Genomic DNA, 27,541 nt, shown 5'->3' with positions numbered 1-27,541 from the left:
TTTTCCTCCTGCGAGTTCGTCGTTTCTCTGTTAATTTCCTTTGTTTTACTTTTGCAAAAAGCATAAAGCGAAAAAGAAAAAAAAAAGAAAATAAATAAATAAATCCTTGATCACAACGAGAGCGTGCTGATGTCAACGACAAAAACAAAAATATAGCCATTTTAGACTGTGAGAGAAATTTCTAGTTGTGATTATTAGACAGTCGTCAAGAACATTTTCATTTCTTATCATAATCGAAAAAGCAGTTCTCGGTATAAAACGAACATTGATTTTGCAGCTGTAACAAGAAAATCTAGTATCTGCGTTACTATTCTTCTAAGTATTAAAGTGAGCGAATAGATTGAATGTTGCAATAACCAGAAAACATATCATCGACGAATAGATTTTCTTGTGATTTTCACGTAATTTTATCGATACATATTTCACTGGAATTTTTCCGTAACTATACACAATGAATTAAATTTCTCTCACAAATAAAGCACTTCAAGTGTACCTCACCGATTATCATTATTCTTCGAAATGTTGTAGATAATCAAAAAACATGACACACCCATCGTTTTTTTTTTTATTTTTTACACTGTTAAAAGTTTCTGTACGGAATTTCCTGCACTCTATTAAAAGCTTTATTCGAATACGGAACACTGAATTCACCATACATCGCTTATACAATTTATAAATAAAAAAAAAATCACTACACAACTTAGTCAATTCAAATTACTTTTTTGTATTTTTCGTATAACTTTTAATACAGTCAAAATTTTTCATTGTAAATTTTAGAGAAACGCGTAGTAATTTTCGTTGTTGCGCCGAATTTGTAAATTTGCAACCCAACTTCGTAAATTAACAACTCTTTTTTACAGTAAATGCGTAGCAAATTCACAATCATTTTTAACAGTGTATTTAAATTTGAACAATTTTTAGTTTCTACCGGTTAAACGGTCAAATTTTCTAATAAAAAAATAGACACGTGTCTAATTTCTTTTGGTAATACTTTTCCTGTCGGTGCAGCCATTCAGCAAGAATTTTTTGTTGATCCGAAAAGCGAAATATAACGAGCAATGCATGAAACGTTAAAGCTGGAAGCTGACACAGCTCAGCAGTCGGAGTTTTAGACAATGCAGCGGGAGTAACCCAGGGGAAAGGGATTTTTCAGCACAATGCATACCCTGACTATACACACAGTGCTCACCTTCACCCTTGTCAACTGTAGTAATCCGCTCGAGACTTCAGCGAAAATATTACAAACCCCTAGTTGCTGCAGCAACTGCGTCGCAAAATCCTCGACTTACGTATTTTTCAGTCGCATATCGACGCCTCCTTTTTACAAAAAGTAGGATGTTTCCGTTTTCACTAAGAAAAACTATCACGTTTCGATTAGTGCAATAAGGATTTTACGAATATTCTTGCGGTGTGCGGTAAACGAAATGACTTTAATACGTCATTTGTGTAATATTTTACAGTACATAGTGAAAGAATTTAAAAAACGTTGCAAAATAGATATTTTATTCGTTTGAGTTCGACGAATATACTAGTTTTCACGGTGAAATCCGAAACGTCCTAGTTTTTATAGTGTAAGTCAAAACGTACCAGTTTTCGCGGTGAATCATGAGGCGTGCTAGTTTTCAAATATAAAAATATAAAAATATAAAAATATTCATTAATTTCACGCAAACGTTGTCGATAATAGTTTGCAAAATTTTCATGACACCTTTGCGGTTGAAAATGCAATGTAATTTTAGCACACAAATTCGAACACTTCACATTTTTTTGCTTTACTCAAGCTTGAATCTTACAAATTTACTTGCGAGGAGAAAAACAGTAGTGCAAAATATTCGTTTAATTATCATATGACATGAATTTCAGTGTGAATAATGTGACGATAAATATCGTTGAAAATTTGTGCCGCTTTTATCTGAAATTTGAGTTTCTTTTTATTTTTCTTTTTTTTTTTTACGACAACAAGAACAAGTCACATTTCAATCTCAGTTTTGAATTATTTCCATTCACATATCAACAGATTGAAAACAGAAATAACTGGATGGCCAATTTCAGTTTTTTAGTGAAATTGCTGAAGATACCGAAAAAGAATCCTATAAAACTTTTCTTCAAATTAAGAATCACAATGTCGTATTTTGTATATTGTCGGAAACATTTTATGAGACCTTGGAATTTCATTACCTTCGCATAAAAATCACATTGAGAAGTTTTTTTTTCGAAATTGGAAGAACTTCCTGCAGTTAAAACTCTTGAGCACCGTATCGTTGTTTGAAAAGTAAGAAATCCACTTCGATTCGTTTACAAAGGCCGGAGGATATAAATCCAAAGATAATTAGAAACGCCTTGTACTCCCTGGCGGCGTTTAAATATTTCATACCAATGGCGTACATTCTACACAGAATCCCCAGCACAGCATATATATAAAAATACTTTTTTAACGATTTTTTACAAAACTTTTTCTTATACATTTACAACGATCACACCACATCTGTAAATGTGGAGGAAAAGTTTTTTTTAAAAAATCGTTAAAAACTTTTCATTTGAAAATTTAATCGGCCTAATCACGTATTTTGTATTCATTGTTTTATTCGGGTGAAAGTTTGATCCCCAGGTTTGATTGTAATCGTGATAATAATTTCCTTTCCTTCACCTCAACTCGATCGCCATGTACTCGGAAACATAATAACAGATTTTATCGTCGCCCGTTGAAATTAAGCGTTATTGTTTCAAATTACTGAAATTATTGTAAACGATAATTGATCAGTGGATCGTAAAAAAAAGTAATGAAAGAAGAACAATGAGGAATAAATTAAAACCAAAGGATGAAGGAGGAAATAAATAAATCCTTTCAGCGGCGTTATTTCATTTGACGAAAACTTTTTACCCTATAACTGGCGGCCTGATAAGTAAAAATCTCTTTTTTAGTGAATTTAGCATGTCGTAAAAATAAAAACGAAAATCAAGAAAGGAAAGTAAATATGAAACGGGAAAAAATCCTTGATGTCGAATCAATGGGGGACGCAAAATACAAAAAGAAACAAAAAAAAGAGGAAGGGATGGATTCGGCGCCAAACCGGTGAGTATGATTTTTCAATACTTGTTTTGAGCAGCTGTTTTCCTCGTTCCCTTTTTTTATATAATACATTAGGGTGTTTGAGAGAAAAAAATTACCATTTTCCACCACGGCATCCCCTAAAAAGGTCGATTTGAAACGAATCATTTAGGTACGTCTAAATATTTCTATATTAATCCAGTACTCTCTATTTTTGGATTTTTAAAAAGATCACTATTTGACGAATGGTCAACAAGCGACATGTTTCGCAATAAAACCAATGGAAAGTATGAATTTTTTCGGTCAGTCGAGTTCCACAAAGTTGTTTCAAAGAACAACTTCTTTATTCATGGAAGCGTGAACGACGATTGGTGGTATCAAAATGATAATTTGACCGAAGGGTGAAGAGGAGGGTGGAAAGGGATCTGGGTCGAGGATCTTTCTCATGGGAATCGAATAAGTTATATTGACAAATTACAATTGTTAATACGAGGACTGAACATGTAATTCGACGAAGTGCCTTCAGCCCTCTTGTCCTTTCCCACACTGCGAGAAATTTTTATTTCCGGTTACCGCTCAGTCCTTGACTATTTTCATTTTTTACCACAATCGACAAAATACAGTAAATATAAAAAAGTAGAGTAAAACTCAGAAACTGATTTCGCGTTGCAATTACGAAAAAAGGATCGACGATAGCGCAAAACGGTTACCCGTACTTCATTTTTCGTAATTCCAACAATATTCAAACGGTTTTTTTGTTTTTTTTCTTATTTGTTTGATGTCACTCTGCGACGGCTCTTTTTCTTCAGAATTATAAGACTACTCTACGAAAATTGACTGAAAGACGTTTTTTTTTTTTTTTCCTGTGCCAGCATTATCAAATATTGGATCTCACAACGTTTCACTGATTTTGATTTGATTCAACAAGTTACAACTCTGGTTTCCGTGCTACTGAAGAGAAAAAAAAAAAAAATGAAAATAAAATCCGTTTCAGCTGATTCACAGCGCATAGTTTTCTGAACAAAAAGAACCATGGAACCATGGCATTCGTAATTCGATTGGTGCAAGTGTTTAAAATTCGAGGGTCAGCTGCTCGTGAGCGCTTGGCAAATTGTCCAACTTCCGGTAATACACGAGGCGCTTTTTCTACAGAGGTCAAAGGTGGCTTGGCGCCGTTCTAACTGCAGTCCGTACTCGTTTCAGGGCCGAGTTGCATGGCGGCAAGAACCCCAGTTAGTCTACGATAGGATCTAGCGAGACAAGGTCCCTGGTCACGGCAACATTGCCGAGCACGAACCGCGACCCAGACCTAGAAACACCCTCTTTCGTCCACCCCCTCGGAAAGCTGCCAGTTTCTCGCTTTTGTAGATCGACTGAGACTCGAGACGGTTTACACACTTTCGCTAGAAACAACGCCGAAGTTGTCGAAAATTAAAACATCATTGAAAAAAGAACACCTCGTTGATTACTTTGAGTAAAAAAAAATTTTACGGTAGATTTTCACGGATTTTGAAGTGTTCCTTTAGAAACCTCAATTTAAAACAAATTGTAAGTACCACAGTCGAAAAAACCTCGAAAAATATTGCGAAGCCCAGCAAAATTAAGAAACATGAAACATTTTTAAAATTTCACAATTTTCGAAGGCATGTGTTCAATATTTTATTGGCAATCGATTACAGATTGTTTAATTTTTCTTTCAGATCGCAGAAAAATATCCTTTCAATGTGTTATTACCTTGGAAAAAAAAGAACATCTCATTATCATCATCTTACCCAGAGCAGTCAAAGAAAAGAATTAAAAAATGCTGTGAGTTTTTTTTTTTTTTTTCCTAAAAATTTATTTCTTCAGTGTCAGTTACAGTCGTTTCTTATTCTCCTCTGCAATTTAAGCCGGTCTGATAAGCTTAAGGCAGCCCAACTTTTTCTGGGTATTTGTTTAAGAATATTTCTTTGATTTCCGAACGCCCACAGATTTGTCTGTTTATATATATATATATATATATATATATATATATATATATATATATATATAATGATATAACATCTTTGACCGAATGTCTAATCAAAGAATATGGTTAAATTATTACATCAGATGTCTACAATTAGTTAAATTCAGTCGTAGTACGTTTCGAGTATTGACGTGAACGAAAGAGTGACGTTTGTTTCCTCGAGAGAAAACTACAGACTTTGCCGTCATAATTTACACATCATTTCTGAAAAAAAAAGAAATTCTGCAGTAATTGTAAAACAAACTCTAGATCACCGTACGAAAATTCGTTTCCACCTTATTTTACAACTGCAAAAGGATCCGACATAATACGTTTGCAGAAGGAGTACGACTTGAATGAAGCCAAGTGACTTAGCAACGATGATTGAAAAATGTATATAAATTTTTTTTGCGTAATCGCTAAATATTCCGCTCGTATCACTCCGCATTACGAAATTGAAACGCGCCAATGTACAAATTGATTATTTATGTACCGACAATGGTGAAATTATCGAATCGACGAGGAAATATATTCGCGAGTGGAATTTTCGCCTCAGTTTTGCCACGTTTACGACTCTCGCAGAAGTTATTCCGCACTGCGCCAATGTGCGCAAATTTCTACTCGTCCATCTCCTTTGCTTGAAGATAAACGCGCAACCGTCTTGTCCGAAGCTCTTGCTCTTCTTACTGGGCGCAGGATGAACCTCATTAGTTGAAAATGAATACACAGCGACAGCGGACCTTAATCTTTGCTCAAAACACAGTCGGGTCGTCGTTGACTTCCTTAACACTGAATAGCACGGAAATTGCCAACTAAATCGGACGCTTTCATCGCGATAATTTAGAAACGGTAAATATAACGGGTGAAATAACTTATCCTGCGAGTTTTGGTTTCAATGAAATGAGACTCTGCAGTGGCGCTGTGCGATTAATCGATTAATCGATTAATCGATTAATCGACAGTTTCGATTAATCGTTTTACCGATCAATCGATTAATCAAAGCTGCGTCATAACGATTCTGCGGCTCGATCGGTATACGACTCGCGGATTCGTTTACCATCTTCGAATTATACTAATCGTTGACCGATGCAAGTATATAGATTCTGTATTCTATATTCTGCTGATTCTGCGTACGTAGGTCAGAGGCGAGAATATAATATATAACAATATACGTCGATTATAAAAGACGAAAATTTGCCGCGACGATTAGATAATCCAAGTAACTCCACGGACCCAGATGATAAAACAGTTATCTTCTATGCTTAAGCACAGGAATCAACTGTTTTATCATCGGGGCCCGTAGTTTTGTAATCAGTCTCTCTAAAGTTGTTCATCGATATCCCGATTGACCTGCAAAAACGATTAATAGAAAATGCGGATTGATCGATTGATCGGACAGCACGGAATTAATTCAAAGGGATCATTCGTAAGCTTTCTTTTTTCTTTTTTCTTCTTTTTTTTTTTTTTTGTTTTTTATTTTCGTACGTAGGTATGACGAACAGATTCAGGAGAATAATAAGGATCTGAAAAATGATATTTGACGGTATAATGAACACATCTTATTATACTTTATCTTTCAAGGATCGACACACCGATCGTTATGCAAGATAACAAGTCATATTCTCGCTACCAAAGACGAACCGCTGAATTACTCGGTTCAATGTATCATCTTTGGGGAGGGGAGGGGGGGGAGGGCGGGGATAATAATCTCAAGGTACGGAATACGGAACGCTCCCTATCTTCTCTGTCTGAGGGTCGATGTTCTCGTTATATTGCCGTACCACGTAAAATGATAAGGTATTTATCGGGCGGAATAGGGTAGGTACCGCATACCATCGTCTCGTTAGTAAACGAGCTTTCATCTTAAACCAGTTCCGAATGAGCTTTGAATCTCGCTTGGCATTGTCTCCTCTCTTTGCTTGTCTCCTTCTTTCGCTTTCTCGCTCGGAATAATACAACCTGACCTTCTCTGTATTATGTAAATTTTTGTGCGTCCCACGCAGCATCGAAACGAATACACTTGACCTCATCCTCATCCTCATCCTCATCATCCTCACCCTCGTTATCCTTCTTCTCCTCCTCTTTTTCTCACCCAGCTCTGACATCGGTTCGGGTAAATCTTACTAATCTTATTTTGGTAAAACAATACGCTGCTCACCGAACTGTACACAATTACACTGGTCAACAGTGGTTTTGTTGGCTTTAATAATTGAGTGGTCTTGAAAGGATTTAATGTCAACGACCCGTAGGAGTGAGCGTAGTTTTTATAAATTAGTTGTAGTTGTTTATTCTATCGACATTGTTTTCATATGTTACACGAAAAATCTATATTTGGATGCAAAAATTGAGTTTCTAAAAAAATACTATAAACGGCTTTAGTTATACTTAATTTATTCAGACAAAAATTAAAAAGAAATATAGAAAATATTACAATTTTCAGAATATTCTCTTATAAAATTTTCTTTAATAAGATTTTTGATAACTATGTCTTTGTAGAGTCCAGCACTGATCTGACATGCAGTGATCTGAATCTTTATTCCTTCTTTATTTGCTAAACCTTCCAAAACCACCACCACCCCTGCAATACTAGAATAACATAAAAAAATAGAGCCAATCTGGTATAATCATGATTTTATTTGCAATAACTACGCTCTGAAACACCAAAATTTACGGAAAAAATCAGGGTCACGAAAAGAAACTTTTTTTTTTTTTTTGTTTGGCCGTGTTACAAGTACTAATTTGAACTACGTCACTGATTCAGCTATCGAATATTGAAAGGCTTTAACCAGAGCTGCAAGAGAGTATTCGTACCATTGTACACTAATTCGCTTCATTAGGAATGGCTCAAAGTCACAAAGAGTCATTTCAATTTAATGATAATTAAATATGAAGTTATAAATTGACGAAAGATTTACTTTACATCGGAGTTGAAAGTGTAATTTGAAAAATTTCGAAAACGTTTCTTTACTGTGTGAAATTGATTCAGCCGCGTGTTTGATTTCAATAAATTACTGATCGACTGTTTTACGGTTAAAATACCTACGCAATATGATTATTTAGTGGACATGTTTAAGTCGTCGTCGCGTCGCGGAAGTTCGAGTTCTATTAAATGAATACTCGAGTACAATTGTCGCGTGCTTGAATAATAATTCATGAATAATAATACAGAGTGGTTATGATATTTCAGACCGGAATTTATATTAATCAGCATTACATAAGCACGAGTCACAGAGCTTGGCGAATTAAGCTCTGTGCAGTTTGAAGCGAGGATAAAACTACATCGTGAACTGTATTTTTTCTCAACACTTTTTCTACAAAATTTCCTTACACCATTTTTTCTTTCTTTCTTTCTTTCTCTCCGTTTATATTTCTAACACCGAAAAGTCTCGCCGTCCAGAGTCTACTCATTTAACATTCAAGTCTTGAGTAAAGTTTTTAAAAGTATAGAGTCGGAGAATTCCACGGGGTATAGTTGGGCGTGTATGGGATATTCCGTGTCAAATTGATTCGATTCGATTTTGATAATTTTTTTTTTTTTTTTGGTACGATGTTCTGACCAACCCAAAAAGGTCTCAGGAATTGTTTGCAGATTTTCTTGAGTCACTGGTGAAACTTATAATTAAATTGTAAAACTAATTCCTGAAACATCATTTTCATACATGTAAAAAAAAATTTACACCGATCACATGATTTGAAATGTGATTTTTGACCAACACACGATAATGCGATCTCAATATATACTATTTTTTTTTTTATCGCCAGTTTTAAGTTTTCCCATGTCACAATTGGATTTGTTCTTTTCTTTAAACTTTGATCTAAATAGATTGCAGAATCAAATTATTTTCATGTTTCCGTAATCTATTCAGATCGTGAACTAGAAATAAAAACGACTAGCTCGAATTCCAACGTAGATTGACTAAAAGCTTGCAAAAAAAAATACTAAATATCGAGATCTTATTATCGTATGGTGTCGGAAAATCACATTCAAAATCATAGAATCTGTGTGAATTTTTTCAGATTTCATTGGAGGCTAAAGAAATCTGAAGAAAATTCCGAGATCCTGTTGGGTCGGTAAGAATATCATTTTAAAAAATGATTAAGATCTAAGGGGGTGGGTTACACGGGCTGCTAATTTGGCGTGGAATGCCCTTATATACATGTATTTTCGGTGTGGTATAATTCCCCGTTTTTTTTTTCTTTCATTCTTCTTTCTCTTGCCAAAGAAAAACTGCCAGCCCGGAAGTTCACGTTCCAAAAATATCGCGGGTACATTTCATCCGGCAATTCCTTTGTTCGGTGAGAAAGTGGAGGCATCTGATTTTGACAAAGTACTCCGGAAGATATTTTGTCCGATTAATGAACTCGTTAGTTAAAGAATTATGGAGAGATGGAGAAATTCGACTAACAAACTGACCGGTGCAATATTGTGAGACATTTTATTAACAATTACAAACGTCTTTCCGGTTTGCTGAATTTTTCATATGTTTTTCATTTCGATTTTTATCTAGTCGGAGTGTTACGTGGAAGTAGAAGCCAAAGCTGTCATTTTGCAAAATTATTTGATACGTTTTCGAATGATCGCGTGTCTGTGTGTGTGAAATACTATACACCATGAAACTCTGGTCTCAGAAGAAAGCTGATAAATTCAAACATGGATGTTCACCTATCTTGTAGCGGATGTATTAACGAACATTGATGATAAATTTACAACTTGAGACCATGTACGAAATTTCTTTAGTATGATTTTGAAATTAAAGGGACCTGCAAGTGAAATTCTAGCCCTACGATACATTATAATATGCCGCAAAGCCGCTAATTTTTTCTTTGGTACTTAGTTTTGGATGAGAAATAACGTCACATGTCGAAAAATAATTTCGGCACGATCGTATATTAGATAGGTTTCAACGAAGAAGAGTGCCCCAGGATCCATACGTGAAGTTGTTCGAATAAGTCAACAAGAGGGCGTGTGAAAAAATCGAACTAATCTTGATATCAAGTATCGATGGAGGAGAGGGAGAAGGAGGAGATTATTTTATATCCATAAAACGTACGAATCGCATTTCTGCAACAGGTAGAAGAAACAGGCGACAAGTATAAAATTTTTAACGTCGATATAACAATCACCTCGTTCAATAATTTTACGACATTCACCTTGACTCCGTTGCGCATCCCGTTCATATTTGTTGTTCGAATGCACAAGGCGACGGGAGCATTAATTTGTACTTGGAGGGCAGAATGCGCGCTCATTCAAGCTCAAAATCCCACGCCGTTGGATTCTTAATAGACTAGAAAAACACATGAATAATTCATGTAACGGAATTCGAAGGCGGGAGTAAGTTGTGGGAAGTAACTTGATGAAACAACGAGATTTCTCTCTCTCTCTCTCTCTCTCTCTTTCTCTCTCTTTCTCTCTCTTTCTCCCTCTTTCTCCCTCATTTGTCGCGCAGCAGCAAAGCTCGAGAAGTTGCTGCAAGGTCTGAAATAATTCGGGGAATTAGCGCCGAGCAACGGACTTTGTTTCTCTTCGAGCTAGAAGGTAGCTTTGATCGTTCCTTTCCTTATCTATTTTCGTACGAGTTATAACTTTATTGTCATCATTATTATATTGACCTTGAAATGAATTCGTATGCGTGCAGAGCTTAACTTCTGACCTGGCGTTTCAATCGATTGGCAATTACAAAGTTAAACGTAAATCAGACTGCGAGATATATTACAGAAGCTTCTGTAACCTTGTTGTACAGAAATTCGATACGGGCTTCGGGTTTAACACTTTTTCAATCAACCGTACACGTCACATTATACGTGGAATGAAACATTTCCGCAGGGATGTTTGAACACACCTTCGAAGTGGGTAACCAAGTACAATTTCTTCTGTAAATCGTGCGCTGTAAAAAAAAAAAAAAAAACTTCTTACGTACAGCTTGAAGAAGTTTAGGGGATGTGGTTTTGGGGTTGATTTCAAGGGCTGCATTAATTCCCTCCTGAACTTTGATTTTCGTAACTATAATACGAGAACTTAAATAATCGATCGACGTTTTTCCGGTGGCTAGGCAAAAGCTGAAACGGTGAAGGATGCGACCTTGCGATTTTCGATTTATCGAAGTCTGACGCGTGCAGCATGAAATCCTCAAGGATTACCATACTAAATGCAACCGACGAATCGATACTCGTGCATTGCTCTGCCGGGAAGTTACAATATTGTAGACTATTTCTAACAGGTCGTGTTATTTGCTCGGAAATAACGTAGTCGGTGTACAGCTCAAATCGCAGACAAACGTCGGATTTGCTGTCTGGAAGCTTTTTGAAAGATTAGAAAATTTATTCATACTTTTTGTAGGATTTTAATAAACATTTCATATGTCGGTGTTGAATTCTCTGTGTAATTTGAAACCCACTATATGTTTAATGTATACGAATTTATTTCTACTCCGTAAAGCGATTTTCACGCCATTTTTAGCATCACGCTTGTATATGTATATATACATATATATATATATATATATATATATATATATATATATATATATATATATATATATATATACGTATATAGTACGAGCGCTTTCATTCATATTCAAAATCGTCCTCGTGTAATAAATATATCTGTCAAACCGCGTGAAACTTGCTTGTAAAAATACTTTCGCGATCCCTGTAGAGGGACTACGACTACGAAATCCACAATTATTCAACACTTGGAAAAGATATTATTTGCTCAGCTGTTGAAGAGAAAAATATGTTCGCAAGCTTTAAATTTTTTGCATTCGGTCTTGCCCGCGAAAAAAAGAACGATGTGGTTATTTTTTGGTAGCCTTGAATAAAAGCATGAAATTTGAAAGAAAAATCGATGTATCATTTTTGTGATAGCGTTTACCTTTGCTTTGTGAAGCTGTTACTTTTTTTTCGTTTTGTATTTCGATATTGATATCAAGAAGAATTGCAATTTTTATATTTTCTTTTCAAATTATCATACCTAAGAGCAAAGCAATTGTGTTTATTGAATTGACGGTTTAATGCGTATGAAAAAATTGGCACGAAAGCAAAATTTGAAATCAGTCGCGAAAATAGATCGTTGTACAAATTTCGAGAATAACAAATTGCCAAAACGTGAAAAATTTCTCATTCATCTCAATCACTTTCCAGCCATCACGAGGAGATATGTGAAAAAAAAAAAAAAAACATCACGTTCTATTTTCAGTCTAAGTTATCAGATGAAAGCTCTGGCTTAGGAGCGGAATGTAGGGTTTTCGTGTCTCAATTTGCAGATTGGATTCCCGTAGCCCACCTGCGGCAACGTCTTTCAACCGGGATGACAGCCTTCACGATATTAAAAGCCAGCCGGGATCTGTGTTGTTTGCGATACTGCTGACATTTCTACCGCGCAGTGAGTCGTTTATTCGCCTTATGCCAGCCTTGACGGTACAGTGATTGCCTCTGTCAGTTGCTGAAAATTTCAACGCGCGATAGTGTCGAATTAGTTTCTCACCCACCCTTGTGTCGCTTAGTTTTAAATACGCTTAGAAGGGTAGAAAATTCTACTTAAGTCGTCCTTTTCGGCTTACAAGGAAGATATCCCTTCGATCGATTTCTCCGATTTGATTTTTTTTTCTTCTTTTTGTAATATGTTACGGTACATTAAAAATTAAGCGACACGTATTTGTTTTTATCTGCCGTTAAACATTTTAAGGGGGTTAAACCACCCTTCAAAGTAAGGTACGTCAAGGAGCGATTTGGCAACTTCTTTTGTTTTTTTTTTTTCTTACTTTTGACTGAGAAAATTACATTTTTCATGTCTCGTTACGAGAAAATTTTTCCCGTTGGATTGCTAAGAAAATTATTATGTTCTTGCGGATGAAACTGCCAAATCGCCGCTTGACATGCGTTACTTTGGAGGGTGGTTTCACCCCCTTAAAGTGTTTAATAACAGATGAAAAAAAAAGACGTGTCGCTTACTTTTTATTCTAGGTACTATAACATATTAAAATAGAAATAAAATCGGAGAAATCGACCTGCGATACCTACTTCCTTGTTGGCTGATTAGTTTTTTTTTTTTTTTTTTGTCTTTCCGACGTCGTAAAGAAGAAATATCAACTAATTGTCAAGCTCAACCTGATAAATCACAAAACAAATATACACACGATACGTTGGAATTTTGAAAAAAGCTCCGTTTGCGAACCGTAACGAGTGTTTTTTCATTGATGTGACATTGATAGCACTCGAATTCATGCCCGGTGGTATTTATTCTATCGCAGAATACAAGTTAAGCCTGGGGTTCTGAATGGAGGACGAGAAATGCCCAGCTTTAGTCCTGGCATCGTACCAGCCGTGCAGGCTATCCTTCGGAGTGACAACATTCGTTCGAACGGACTAACGCTCAATGCTTTGCCAATATTCCGACAGTCCGAAACGGTCCTCAAGACGAACGCCTTGGATTCGTCTTTTCTTTGTTTATTTCTATAAGAAAAAAATTCACCGCCTATTGGTCGATACCCTCCTGTGCTTCTGTGATGAGGAAAATTGCGATGGCTAGAAATCCGGAGATCCTTTGTCAACAAATCCACTGATATCTCGCAAAAGTATTGCCATTGAGTAACGAAACGTTCCATCTTCCGGAGGGATAATCAGATATGTTATATATTGCCGATAAATCTATAAAGAATGATATTCAGGATCGCGTCATTGCGCAGACTGATTTTTTAAAGTGCCTTGAAAACTTCGAGTAAGGAGTTGATCGAATCTTCAAACTCTTACAGTGTAGCTAATCATCTTGCAGAACTAACTTTACTGACCATAATTAGATGACTGCTGGTTTGATCATTCTCTATGGACCGGTTGGGTCACTTTGCTCTTTCCAGACGACAATGGGAGCTTGCATCGAAAAATCAATGACCACTGGTGATGTTTGAGGAAAAGTTAACCAGACCTTAGCCAGCAAGTAAGAGCGTTCTCTGGGGAATTGCAGAGAGAGAGAAAGAAAGAGAGTAAACTGGAAGTAGACAGCCCAGCTACTCACTCTTAGAGGTTATTGGAGGATTCCATTGAGGGAAAGATAAAGGAAAGCATGAAGTAGAGTGAAGCAATTTAATTGTCATTTGACGAGAAGATCTGAGCCGGCTTTGCTCCTAATCAATCACAACGAGACCTAGTTGGAAAAAACTAATATCGAAGGAATGCTTTGTCGCTGACATTGACGTCAAGGTGTCGACGGTTCACACAGTGCGCATTTTTTTCCTTTTCGTTCTTTTGCCGTTAATCGAGAATTTTCCTATCGAACGGTACGACAGATACTGGATGCGAAGAAAATTTATCCCGCCTTCTATTTTGTTACGTGGTGTATATTCGTTTGCAGAAGTTTTCTTTTTTTCATAATAAAGCGAGCGGGGCTGGTAGGTAATCCGGACTCGGTTCATCGAGCAAACTCAATTTCTGGTTGAAAAAATAAATTTGTCTTTTTTAACACAACGTTCTTTTATCAACGAGTTTCAAACGCACTCCTCGATGCAGTACGCCTGTGGTTCTGATTTAGAACCACTTATCGCGAGGGTTGGATTTGGGGGTTCAAAAATTCAGTTGGTAAAAGTCTCGAGACGCAGCCGCTGGTAAGGAAAGAAAAGATATGAGAGAGGGAAAAGCGGGGTGAAAGCTTTTCGATAAATAAATCTTTGCTGCCAGAAGATGGCTTGGCGGAAAGGAGCAAAATCAGCGGGGAACTGGTGAAGAAAAAGGGAACGAGGATTCCCGGCTTAATCAGTCAGACCAAATTCGAAAACCAATGATTTACTAAGTCGGGATTTTGATTCACTCTTGGCTGCAACGTGAATATAGTTCAGACACTGATCTCCGATGTTCACGCAGCCTGCCTTATTGTAGCCTTATTTCACGTTGAAGAGTGTGTGCGGAGGATGAGCGGATACACGTCACATATTCGAATTTTCAGCCATAATATTCTAGACTTTTAACGAGAGGCCGGTCACTTAGGGAATCATTGAACCATCTCATCCGAAATCAGACAGAGAATCGCTAGAAGTCGCTAGAAATCGCTCGAATCGCGTGAATTCCTGATTTCCTCGGGATTTCTCAAAATGTACAGGAAATCACTGGGAATCACTCATCCACTTTCCAACCAAGCAAGCATTCGTCTCCCGTTGTAAGTGAAAAAAGTTTAAGTATTCGTGAAAATGTTTATAAGAGAATAGAAAAATTGTTCCAATTTCTTCAATAACCTGTGTTATTGATTGAATACCCATTTATCCCTGATAGTAATTTAATTATTGTTAATCTATAATAATGAATCAATGTTCATTTCTTGACAGTTTCAAAATTAATGATTTCTGAGATGTCACTCGTAATCGTCGGAATCAGCAGAAATCACACGCGAAATCGCAGGTAATATCATTGATACGGAAATCACGGAAATCGCAGTCGAAACAAGAAGAAATCGATTCCTTTTAGAAATCGTTGAGTCACCGAATTTGCGAGCGAGCAGCCCCTCGACTTTTAATATCGTTTTATAACCGTTAGGAACGATTTTCTTTAGAGGAAAGTCGCTCAACAAATCTCCTCGAGGCTTCTAATATTCTGAATCTCATTCTAAGTGTACTCAACGCGTCAGGACTTCGCTTCTTGTAAGTTGAATTGGCTTGAAGTTATTTCACATTACCGTAATTGATTTCAACGGACTTCTTTCGTGTTGTTACAATCGTGACGATGATTTAACTAACTTGATATGATTTCAGGTGGACTTTGCGTAACTTTGGGCAAATATGCCGAAGCTGAAGTTACTTAATAAATTCAATTCTGACCTCGAATGGATTTTAATGCCGTTACGTGACGCGAAGCGAAATCAGGTGACATCTCGCAAAGTTTAAACCTTTTTGCAACCACTTTCTGGGACTAAACACACGGAGCCACTCTACTCTCAGTATTCCCAAAACGTGTGCGAAGCTCATTTAGATAGCAGGACGGTGCACGAAAGTCGCATTTATAAGCTGAATAAAAAGTGAAATACGAGTCCGGCTGTCCCGGTATGGCTTTAAAAAATATATTTACAACTTTTGGTCCGTTCTCATTTTTATTCCTGTTATATTCACCGACCGAGCTTACACCCCGAATTAATCGAGCATCTTTCCTCAGATCGTGAGTCTTGAATATCTCCATGGACTCAAAGTTGAGGCAATCATTCGAGATTAATAATAACTTTGTCTCAGCAGTCGGGGTGAATGAAATCTGAAACGAAACACGAACCGAACTTATTCACTCAATTGAACGAAATTAGACTACGCGGAAATTTGTCTCGGGTTCGTTCTGTAATTTTCTACAAATCATATTACGTAGGTATAATTGTCTCTGCTAATTTGAGTTCCTACGCAAACTTGAGGATAATTGTTCTACGCATAAAAAAAATAATAATTCAGAAGCGTGTCGTCGTGTGAAACATACAAGCTTTCGACAAGTACATTACGCGCAGCCAAGTCGTTGGAAATTCAGCGGTGAATTCAATCCTGGAACTTGACAAACCTTCCAGCTCTATCTGTGAAGCCACGGTTTGCAACGAACAGCTAGCATGAATTAGACACTCCATTCATAACCGCATTCATTCACATCCTCAACGCTTCTTAAGCCGGTAGAACATCTGAGAGATCGGAACTTGAGCCAACGACGCGATGACTATAATTATCACGATGCGAATCTTGTTCCAAAGATTTATGGGAAAACGGTTGAAGCGCGAAACTTCGCGTCGCGCTCTACGCTTGAGGAAAACTGTATGGAATAGTCTTTAGGGGCGATTGCTTGTAAAATTGAAATATTTATTCATGAAACGATACGAGGTCTGTTTTTATTTGCATCGGAGATGGGACGACACCGACGGCGCTCCAGACATCAACATTTTATAGTTACGTCATCGAATATGCACGCAAAAGGATACCTGTCCGCACGCGAAACTCGTCGAACACACTAATCACAATAGTTGCAGGATCGTTTTTCAGAAATATCGATGAATTTGTTCGATCAATTAAATCCACAATACCAAAGCTTTCGTTAGCCAAACTTTCGAACGAATTACGAAACGAAGACCGCATGGACCCCTGACAGTTTAAATGAGAAAACTATCGAGGAAGAAAGGAACCTGAGCCTCGTTGAGTCCCTGATGCATTCACTATCTATGGAAATGGCGTAATTCTTCACTCGATGAATATAAATTGACGGTTGATCGTTAAAGATCCCTCGAGAAAATAGGTGAGAGGATGAAATCGCTACTGCAGTATTCATTTATTCATTCGTTCAATGCAAACATCGTTTGTACAAATTTTTTCAATGTCCTTATAGTCCTCACACCTAACGCAAAGCTTATCCTTCAGACTGAACGTTTCGGCATATAATCGGTGGTAAGAAAACTTCAAGAGCGGTACATTGATCAATTTGTCACTTTCACCCATTCCAAGTGGAAGACGAAGACTGAAGACGTTTCGTCTTCGTTCCAAGGCCGGCTATTTCCTCAATGTATTCCTTCTGTCAATCTCAATTCCAGAAGTTATCCACTCTGGAGCAGATGTCGCATAGAAAGGACACTCCGAGGCATTGACGAAACTGTTGAAATCCATCCGTCGATTTTTAATTCTCATTGTCTAATAACTCCGAGCCTGGTGTGATTAAATTTCCAACATCCACACGGAGTTTCGCATCGTGAAAGCTCTGAATCCTTAGCACGTGCGAAAGCTTGAAAACGAATTTGCGAGTCGATTTGAGACTGGATGTAATAACACGAGACTGAAAGGAGAACGGCGGCCATTCAGAGTCTGCAGTAAATTGTTCGATTACTCACCATTGATGGCGTTCAGTTCGGTCGGTGCTCTGCATTGTGCCGTGTGCAAAGCCAGCTCCCCGGTGTCGGCAGCTGCCTGTAGCAAAAGCTGCTGATGATGATGGTGTCTGGTTGATGATCTGTGCTGATGCACGCTATTTAGAACGATGTTGCTCGATGTGCGGCTCAGTGCCTTTCTCTGACGAACCGCCTCCTTGTAAATTCTGCAGTACATCACGATCATCACGAGGCCTGGTATCCAGAACGAGACGCAGGAGCTTATTACCGCGTAAGCTCGGTTTACGACCAGCGCGCAGACCTGGAAAATTTAATATGTTCCTGTATCATGCCTCGATTCAACGCACAGCCGTTTTGTTTCGTTTCACAGAATCGAGTCCCATTCAACACCCCTCAGCAGGATGATTGGATTCGTGCTGATAATCATTTGCCAGTGCATGGCAGGTATAAATTTTCAACTTCACGCACACTCTTCGCCTGATAAACACGACCCCGGATCGACCCCCTCTTGTCCAATTGATTGGACGGAATGAAAACATATTCTCGTACACTGACATATTATTCGTTGATCACTTTTCATTGAACGTTTCAACCGTCGCTTGTGTTTCATGATATCGAATAAACCCATCACTCATTTTATGGAACATTTTTTGCACGAACGGGGTGAACGATCTGCAAATTTCAATTTACTTGGAAAATTTTCATATCGCAATCAGTCGTCGAATAATATTGAAAATCCAAATATCGCAGGAATTTTCCTATTTAAGACATAAAATATTCGGCTAATTATATGTATTGAACATTCGGTAATGAGAATTTCATTTCAAACCAACATGCGATTTATACCTGAACATGAAACATCAAACAAATGCTGACCAGGCTCTCAGTTGCTGAAATGCATGTAGAACTTGGTAAGTTTAATCTGAATTAGACGAATTCAGGTAACCTTGGGTCATAATGCATCTTGGATTGTATAAATGCAGCCGGATTTACCGTGAACCAAATTTCCCACGATGTAACATTTCGAGCAAAACGACCTGTCGAAACGTTTTTCAAACTTGGCCAGCACTTATCGTCCCTCTCATAATCGATGATGCAAAATTTTCAACGCAAGATTTCTACCTAGGTTGATAAAAATAAAAGTCGCCAAGCTTACCTCGGGGTTTTTGAGCATGAACTCGAGATGTTCCTCGGTCGTGTACCAGCCCATGAAAATGGGTATGAAGCTGATAAGAGCCGGTAGGATCCAGGCGGATCCCAGCATGCAGGAGACGGTCCCTTGCCTCATTATAACGGTGTACTCGAGGGGACTGACGATGGCGTAATACCTGTCGACGCTGATGCAGCATAGGTGGAGAATCGAGGCGGTCGAGAAGTAAACGTCGAGGGATGACCATACGTCGCACATAAATCTACCAAACAGCCACCTACCCCCGGAAAGCTCAACGGAGGCGTTGAAAGTCATCGCGCAAATTGCGACGAGGAGATCGGCGGCCGCGAGACTGACGACGTAACAGTTCGTCACAACTCTCAGACGACGGTGTCGTCGTACACTCGCTATAACAAGAGCGTTTCCCAACACCGCGGTTGTTATTATCGTACCCATTAATATACCCTTTACAGCAACCACTAACGCGTTAACGTTCTCCGGTAGGTTTTCCACCGTTGGATTACCTTCCGGTGACGACGTTACGTTCGACGTTGCGTTTACGGTTATCGAACTGGAATCATCCCTGCTAGGTAGCGTCGTCGTTCCCGATGATGCCATCACATTTATCATCATTTATTTGGACCTGTATTTTTTTCCCATTATCCTTTACTTTTCAACCTTTTCACGAATTATATCAACCCTCTCTTTATTCAAACCCACATTGTTATTATCGTTATACTTCAAGCACGCGGTGATTTATTTCATTTCACGTCACTTTGTTTTTTTTCTATTTTACACAACAATTTCAGCAATTTATTCTTGTAGGTTTAATTCGCCTCGTTGTCTCTGTAATCTATCGGAAGTTGAAGTTTTTCACACAAATTGTCCGTTACTTTCTCATTTCTCTATTGTCAGTTTCATGCTGGAAACAAATATGCATCAGAAAAGTTTGAACTAGGTCATCGGAGGAAAAACGAACAGTTGGGTTGAGTTCGGTACGGAGGATGTGGAATGGATTTTGTTATTTGAGCTCGAGCTGCGATTGATGAAAGAAGGAGGTGCATAGATGTAAATAAGTGCATTTGTGCGGTGTAACGAGAGAGGCGAGTCGGTTTATCACTGAAAATGTTTAGAGGAAACGTAACAACACCCGGGGCATTACAATTAAGACTGCAGGTGGGAACCTTCCGATTTCCGAGGCGTTGGTTAAATCTAGGACAACACCTCGCCTAGCTTCGCATTCCCGGCTATGTGAACTCTGTGAACGAAATTGCTAGAACGTCGTTCCTCGTCTTAACGAGAATTATCAACATTGCGACAGGCTCCGTGAGAGAATTTCCGAGTCTGTCAAATAATTAATTAAATATAAACGTTGTTTAAGTCACTCGTGAAATTGGTCTGACTTGCATTCTCTTACCGTTCCACTTTCATTTTTATTCATTTTTCCGATTTTCATAGAAAAAAATTGTGTCCTATTATCGCGACCAAATATCCATCAGCAAAAATTGGTCAAAATTCTTATCAATAATAATATTATGAGAAATTATACATCGCGATAATACCGTAATTTATATTTTAATTTTGACAGTGCCTACGTTATGCTCTTTCCCAATCATCTTTGAATTTCACATTCCAGAGCTGTTTCTTGGGTTACACTTGTTGGATTCAGACTATGAATACGAAAAATTGTACGCAACCGTTCGTTTGACGTTTCCAATGTTTCACGAGAATCATGCTTCCTAAAAACAAAAAAATCAAAAAAGCAGAAAAAGAAATATAACTGCAGCATTTAACTTCGTCCAAGTTGTGTGACAAGGGGAGAAGTTCCACTGGGAAATTAGACGTGGAATTAAAAATTCCCACGTGTAGTTACAGGCCTAATTCATGTTTATAAAGTACTCCTAAGCTGCGTTTGAACGTGGTCGGAAATGTTGGAGAAAAACATTAAAACCAAAATTGTGTCACAACTGCTGTAAATTTTGTAACAGCTTGTTCGCAATGCGGACGTAACGCTGTAAAAAGTACGAAAAAAAAAAAAAAACTTTCTTATTTGATATTCCGTCGAGCTTATTTGTGTTATGATAACACTAAAATTAACGGTAAACGCGAGCTGCCAACTTCAACAGCTACCGCTGAAGAACGAACTTGCTTCTAAGACTTTAGTTTCCGTTCCGGAAAATGCCGAGATTGCATGAAATAACCGTTTCGCGTTGTCTAGATGGAGGTAAAATTCACATGAAAACAAGATCCGCTGTCGAAACGGATTCATCGGATTGTCCATCATGTCGTCATTTCAGTTGAAATAGAACATAATTTATAGTCGATTCGACCTTTTGCGTTGATATCGATTTTTTGGACAGTGTCAAACGACTTTGGAAAAAGCTTCTAAATTTTTTACACAAGTGAAGTTTTGGCGGTGTTTTATTTTTTTAATTTTCATTCTATTTTTTACTTATCCAAATCAAAAACTCTTGAAGTGGCGATTGAGGTAACGGATAATCTCAGTTGTTGGTAGTGCTAAGGATGGTCGCCAGATGTCGCTGAGAGCGCAACGCTCTCGCAACATGAAAAGTTGAGAACTATAACTGTAAGCCTGGGTGACTTGGGCATTCCAAATAACTCTCATATGAACTGCAACATGTTTCGGAGTAACTATAGATTTGGACACGTTATCATTGAATCATTTCGGGTTCGCATGACGTCTCAGAATTGGGATTAATATGATAAAAGAAAATTTTCTATACATAGGTTATATTTTAAAATATCATTTGATATCATTGTTGAAATAGTCCTCAATTTCACACATTTCAATACGAAGATTGGTTTAATTGAAACTGTAAATTCGAGAAAATCAGCCCGGGAAACAGTTGTAATTACAATGCCAAGCTACTGGATTTTCCACAATTCAATTAAGACGCTTAATTTGATCACTTCCAATGACTTTGTACGCAATTAAGAGAAATTATTGTTTGGGCTACAGGCTCGGATGTTAATGAAAAATGATGTGTTCATACGGTTGTATAAAGTATAGAACAGCATCGCGAATACACAATCTGTGTGAGTGAAAATATTCCTTCAAATTTCGCCGCTATTTTATACTTTATATAAACTGCAGAAACTACGAGGTTCGACGTTTCAAAGCGAAGTAATTACTTTCGGAACATTTGCAGTTGGATGGACTGATTAATTCGTCAACATCCCATCACCCGACTCGTTGCACTTTGCATTTGAAAAGAAAAGAAAAACAAAACGAAAAAAAAAAATCCAATTACATCGGCACTCTTTTTACCTTCTTGTAAGTTATCCAGTAATAATATACTTGTATGTATTTCCTGAAAATGTCGGTGTCACAAAATTAAAACATCGTCGGGGGTTTTATTTCGATAGTATTATTCCCTATTTCTTATATTTATTTATTTTGCTTTCTTCCGCTCTACTTCCGGTAGTCGTTGTATACACCGATCGCTATTTTGGCGCCGAATCAAGGCGGTTTTTACCACCGTCACTAGGCGCTATTGCCGGCGGTTCGAACCTCGCCACTCTCGATTCTCGCGGACATATCGAGTCCGGTTGAAATCGTGGTCCGACCCGGGGGACGATTTTCATAGTTTGCGCATCGTCGCTGCAACGGCAATGAGCTTCCGGAAGCTCGGAAGGCCGTCTTTAACCGCGCGCTCGCGATTGCTTGGCTGCGGCGGATCGGGGCGAACTGTCGGCTCGCCTCACTCTTCGCCGTTGGCTGCACGGCCTCCAGGTGGCTGCGCCACCCGACGGAAAACAACCCCCGAAACGCGCCGGGCGCGCAAGGGTTGAAATATGCGTCTCTCGTGCACCCACAGCTTCAAGATTCGCTGAAACCGCGACAGAAATATTACGTGAATGCATTTTTTGGCTTTTCTATCAAAATCGATTTCGAATCTTAACTGTTATGACACGGGATGCACTTGACCTCGTCCTATTTTTTTTATTGGTGATATTTCGATAGTCCCGTTTCAAGCGAAATCTGTTACTTCCTCTAAAGCAGGTTTCTATTTTTTTTTTTTTTTTTTTTTTTACGTTTCGAATTATTGCAAACAAAAAAAATTTGAACAATTTTCTTGATGATGTTTAAATTGAAATTTTAGTTTGAGTACTGGGCAGCCTTCCGAAAAATTATTTTAAAGATGTAGAGAAATATTTTCATAACAAAGTATTGAAAGCATTTTAAGAAATTTTCACATTTCCGTATTGGTGACCGATAGACCCCCTGTGACAGTTATGTTATTCCTAGGAGGTATGACAGTAAAGATTTAAGAAACGCGTATTGTGTACAAAATTTCTTTAAGAGTACGAATTATTTCATAGCAAATACCAAAATTGTTCAAATAATTGCTTCAACGAGATTTTGACAGTAAAATTTGACTGAATAAAATATACTTGTTAATATGCTAAATTTTACTTTCAATACTGCAAATTCAATGAAATAATACCTCGATTCCTGGTATCATCAAAATAACGATATTTTACCAGCCTCTGGTAATAGATTCAACTAAATACTTTTTTTAGTCAGTTTAACATATTCACTAAATTTAGTTTGTAATGCCGAATTGTTTCGTAGAAGGGGTAAATATTGATTTTTTTATTTCTTATACAAAACAGTTTGTAAAAATTCGTTAGCTACTCCGACGCAAGGTTTTGGTGTATGTTAGTCCTGAAATTTACTTATAGTAACACAATTTCAAATGTTGAATAGTAATAATTAGTCCCAATATATATTCTACCTGATTTGTCGTTCATCAGCCGAAGAATTTGCTGATTATTACATTATTCCGTTCATCATGACATGGAAAAATTATTTACACGACTGAAGAGTCATGATTCTCAAAGCTCTCCTTAATGCTATTTATAGTCTTAGAGTTTATGTCAGATAGTTTGAAACAAAAGTACAACTTTATGTTGTGTCAGATGGTCTTTGCAGGTAGTATTTCATACTGAAATACATTACCAAGTACACGCAGTTGCAATCCAGAACTTCCCAGTTCTCCAAACTGTTATAAATGAGGGCTAGACATAAGGGAACGTTGGCCTGAAATTTTATTTATCTCACCCATATTTGCTTATATTAAAATGTAAAAACTTGTAATGGAATTGCGAAATTGTAACTTCAGCAAAGTATTATTTTGCACACAAAGTTAGATGAAAAATATCTACGACTGTTTTAGAAATGACGCAATGGACTCGAAATTTCACTAATTCACAATAATTTTGTGTCCATTTCATTTCAGGTCGATTTCTCAGTATCGTAGCATCGTAGTGACGTAACCAAAAACATTTTTCAATTAATTTCACACAAACTGTTTCTAAAATCGTCAATAAAATTTTAATTAGCAGTGTAGTGAGAATTTGTCGAAGGAAAGAAATCTGCAAATTTTCCAGTCTGCAGTCGATCTTTGGAATCTGCAGAATCATGCCATACTATTGGCCAATAATTTGCAATCTGAATCTAAATTTCTGAATCTTGGTTTACCTACCTCGTAGCATCACAAACATACGCCAATCGGGCGAGTGCAAACTCATGCGCAACTGAACTCTGGCTTAATGCTTTCGTCGTACACAGATTTTTCTTTAATGCACTCTTATCTATTCACACGGTATAATACTCCTGATTTCTCCATTCTGTTGTGACTCTTTTGTGAGTGAAAATTAGCTACAGAAGGAGAGTTCTCGACACAGATTGCGACACTGACATTTTAATGACAGTTTGTTGATACAAAAACCTCTTTATAGAATGTTGGAGGCCGCGAGATATCCCTTTCCGAGAATTCTTCACGATTCAATATCCTTTGCAAGCCTCTCCCAGTCCCGCAGTTTCCAGAAGGTCCTTCGATCGTGAGTCAAATTCGAGAAGGCTTTCCCATCCCTTCGATGACCAGTGAACATGACGGGAAAATGATAAGTCGAGAGACTTGCAACGAATATGAACTCTAAACACATTTTCGAAAAAGGTTGTCCCTCAACCTCGAACATTCTAGAAAAAGGTTTGTGTCTTGGGAAAGTGTCGGTAAGATATCGGTATAGGAATCTGTGTCCTTCTTTATCTACCCTGAATTGTGGAACGATATTTTTTACTCTCTCGAGTCGAATCTGTTATATACTTGAAGTGAGTGGTTGCTTTCTTGCTTTTTCATTTTACGACGTACCTGTGGAATGATTGCGAGCGGATATTTTTCTGGAAAGCTTGCGAAAGATGAAAGCGAAGGATTTGGTCAAATACCTTGGGATATCCCGTATGTTATCTGCAGAATATATGTATTTCTTTTTCAGGCAAATCAACGTGGCTTTCAACGCTTCGCCAAACTGTTTCAAAGGTTTTTGCCCCGCGTTACGTATGATTGGAACCTTCTCTTAGGAAGATATACAAAATGTCGACTTCAATTAGCTCCTTCGATCCTGAAAGCGATGTGAGTTTTTCCCCGAGAATATTTGCAATTCACCTCTATCCGTATTTAGGAACAACGTAAATATGATAATGAATTTTATCGTAATTCGACATGTTGAAAAAAACTTATCTAATTTCACCACACGTGGTGATCAAATATGGTGTAAAAAGTGTTTCTATTTTATTCAAATAAACCATTTAAGTTAATAAATTTCCTGCAAATCACCCGAACTTTTTATTTCTCACTTTTATTCAGAATGCTATGAACCAATATCGTTTTTCTTTTCTTTTTCTCAATCCAAAATTAAATTCATAGTCACTGCAAATTCATCCACATGATGCAAGTCTACATTCCATACTTGTAATTAAAAGAATTTTTTTTGCAACTTTTCGGATAATTTAATGTTGATTGCAATCACCCATAACATGTAGCATTTGTTGCTATATAGTCACACTAAATAGTTGAGCGTAACGTACTTTCCAGTAAATCCAACGATATTCAATCCCATTTCGAAAAAAATTTTCTAGTATAATGAAAACAAATGAAATTTTGCCTAATTTAATTTTCTACGTATTGGACTTTCTACATTAACATTTTTCTGTAATTCGACGTGTTACATTGCGATATTTGATACAAGATTGTAGATTATTCGTGCGTCTTTAAAATATCGATATTGTCACCCTTCCATTTTCCGACTTCTAAACTTTTTCCGTGTCTCCAATGGAACCAACGACCTGGAAAATAGAACATACAAAAAATATGTATCCACTGAGCAATAATTCGTTCACAGACGGCGGTAATATGACTTCTCGGAATTACATCGTTACTGGTGCAATTCAGTTTGCGCTACTCTGGTTCCCTGAATTCGCTGATTGCCTGTACAATAGATCTGGGCCCTTATATTTTCTTGCTCAGCTCCATTACCTAACTACCGTTTAATTAGGACCAGGGAACCGTTTCCAACGCAAGCGCCAAAACGCCACATTGCTATATTTATATAGAGCCAGCTATATCGTCGGTGCCAATTGCCTTCGTCATTGGGAATGAGTGTTAGTACGGTTGGTTGTATACTTGTATGGTAAGAGAAGGTCACAGGAATCGATATCAGACATACGACTATTCTAGTGTACGGTGTGTCCTTGAACTTGGTGATTGTGTGTGCGTGGGTGTGTAAACGTGTGTACGAAATGGAGAAGAAAAATCCAAAGAGGGAAAAAAAAAAAAATTAAGATGAAAGAACGAAAAGAAAAGTTGAACCACAGTGAAACAAAAAGTAATCGAGGTATAATTTGACGCCTTTCGATCTACGCTTCAATAAGTTTTGCTCTTTGCCACAAAATGTCAAGTGAGAAATCAGAAGCGATGTAGTATCCCACATACTTTCTTCGATTTGACCCAATGTTTCGAGTTCAAAACACGGAGCGTTAATATCTTATCCCAAACTTCTTATGCGTGTAACGTGTGTGAAACAAAACTGTATTTCAAAAAAACCCAAAACCGTGAGGTCCACTCAAAGCTTCGTACGGTCTTCAAGCGTTTGATTTATCGGTATATACGCAGGCTGTTATTTCAATTAACGATGAATTGCTGTTTGTTTTGCACCTTTGCAATTTTTCTGTGAGATATCACGATGCGTAAAGAGAGCTTTTCATCCGCCATAGTAACACGAATGTTGAGACGAATAACCGACAACCGACCGTCGGTAACACGTATGATGAAAATTCGTTTTTCCCGACTTGCTCGGTTGGTAAGTTTGGAATTTAACGTATGCCAATTGAGCTTGCAGGTGGCGAAAAGAGCTTGTCCCTTACTTTTTATTAATCGTTAAAATCGCATGGCTTTTTATCTGCTGTGAAAAGCTCACAGATCATCCCGTTGCGAATGCGCAATGTATGAGTTGCGATAAATATGTCAGCTATCACGTGGCGCGATTTTGCAATTCATTTTAGCATCTATCACATTTATTTACTAAAATAAAAAAGGAAACGCAAATTCTAATTTTCGAACAAAAAGTAACGGAATAACTGAGAGGTTCACTGTGATGAAGCGTTCATTTGAACAATCGTGAAATCATTCATTCAAAAAACCAATCTGATACAGTGGCAAATCCTTCTTTTTT

The 27,541-nt window shown here is 37.6% G+C and overlaps 1 protein-coding gene and 1 long non-coding RNA gene across 5 annotated transcripts in view; one reads left to right on the top strand and one right to left on the bottom strand.

The window, feature by feature from the left end:
- Nucleotides 1-22,693, bottom strand: part of LOC124213818 (octopamine receptor beta-1R) — an 86,963-nt gene extending 64,270 nt beyond the window's left edge. The window contains exons 1-4 of one of the 4 annotated variants that reach the window (XM_046615481.2): nt 22,293-22,693; nt 19,010-19,925; nt 17,857-18,154; nt 17,335-17,750 (exon numbers count right to left, since the gene is read on the bottom strand). In XM_046615481.2, the coding sequence (XP_046471437.1) occupies nt 17,653-17,750; nt 17,857-18,154; nt 19,010-19,636 (1,023 nt within the window). In that variant the 5' untranslated portion in view covers nt 19,637-19,925; nt 22,293-22,693 and the 3' untranslated portion in view covers nt 17,335-17,652. Of the gene's footprint in view, nt 1-17,334; nt 17,751-17,856; nt 18,155-19,009; nt 20,040-22,292 lie in introns of those variants that run through there. The other 3 variants (XM_046615478.2, XM_046615477.2, XM_069134121.1) reach the window with 3 other exon arrangements.
- On the top strand, nt 4,443-25,564 carry LOC138190538 (uncharacterized). Its single transcript, XR_011176548.1, has 3 exons — nt 4,443-4,597; nt 4,750-4,855; nt 25,307-25,564. It is a non-coding gene; the product is annotated as an uncharacterized lncRNA (long non-coding RNA).
- Nucleotides 25,565-27,541: the final 1,977 nt, after the last annotated feature.

This window comes from Neodiprion pinetum, chromosome 3 (genome assembly GCF_021155775.2).
Source record: "Neodiprion pinetum isolate iyNeoPine1 chromosome 3, iyNeoPine1.2, whole genome shotgun sequence".
NCBI classification, from domain to species: Eukaryota; Metazoa; Arthropoda; class Insecta; order Hymenoptera; family Diprionidae; genus Neodiprion; species Neodiprion pinetum.
The sequence above is the reverse complement of the archived record's forward strand: the minus strand, read 5'-3'. Positions and strand labels throughout refer to the sequence as shown.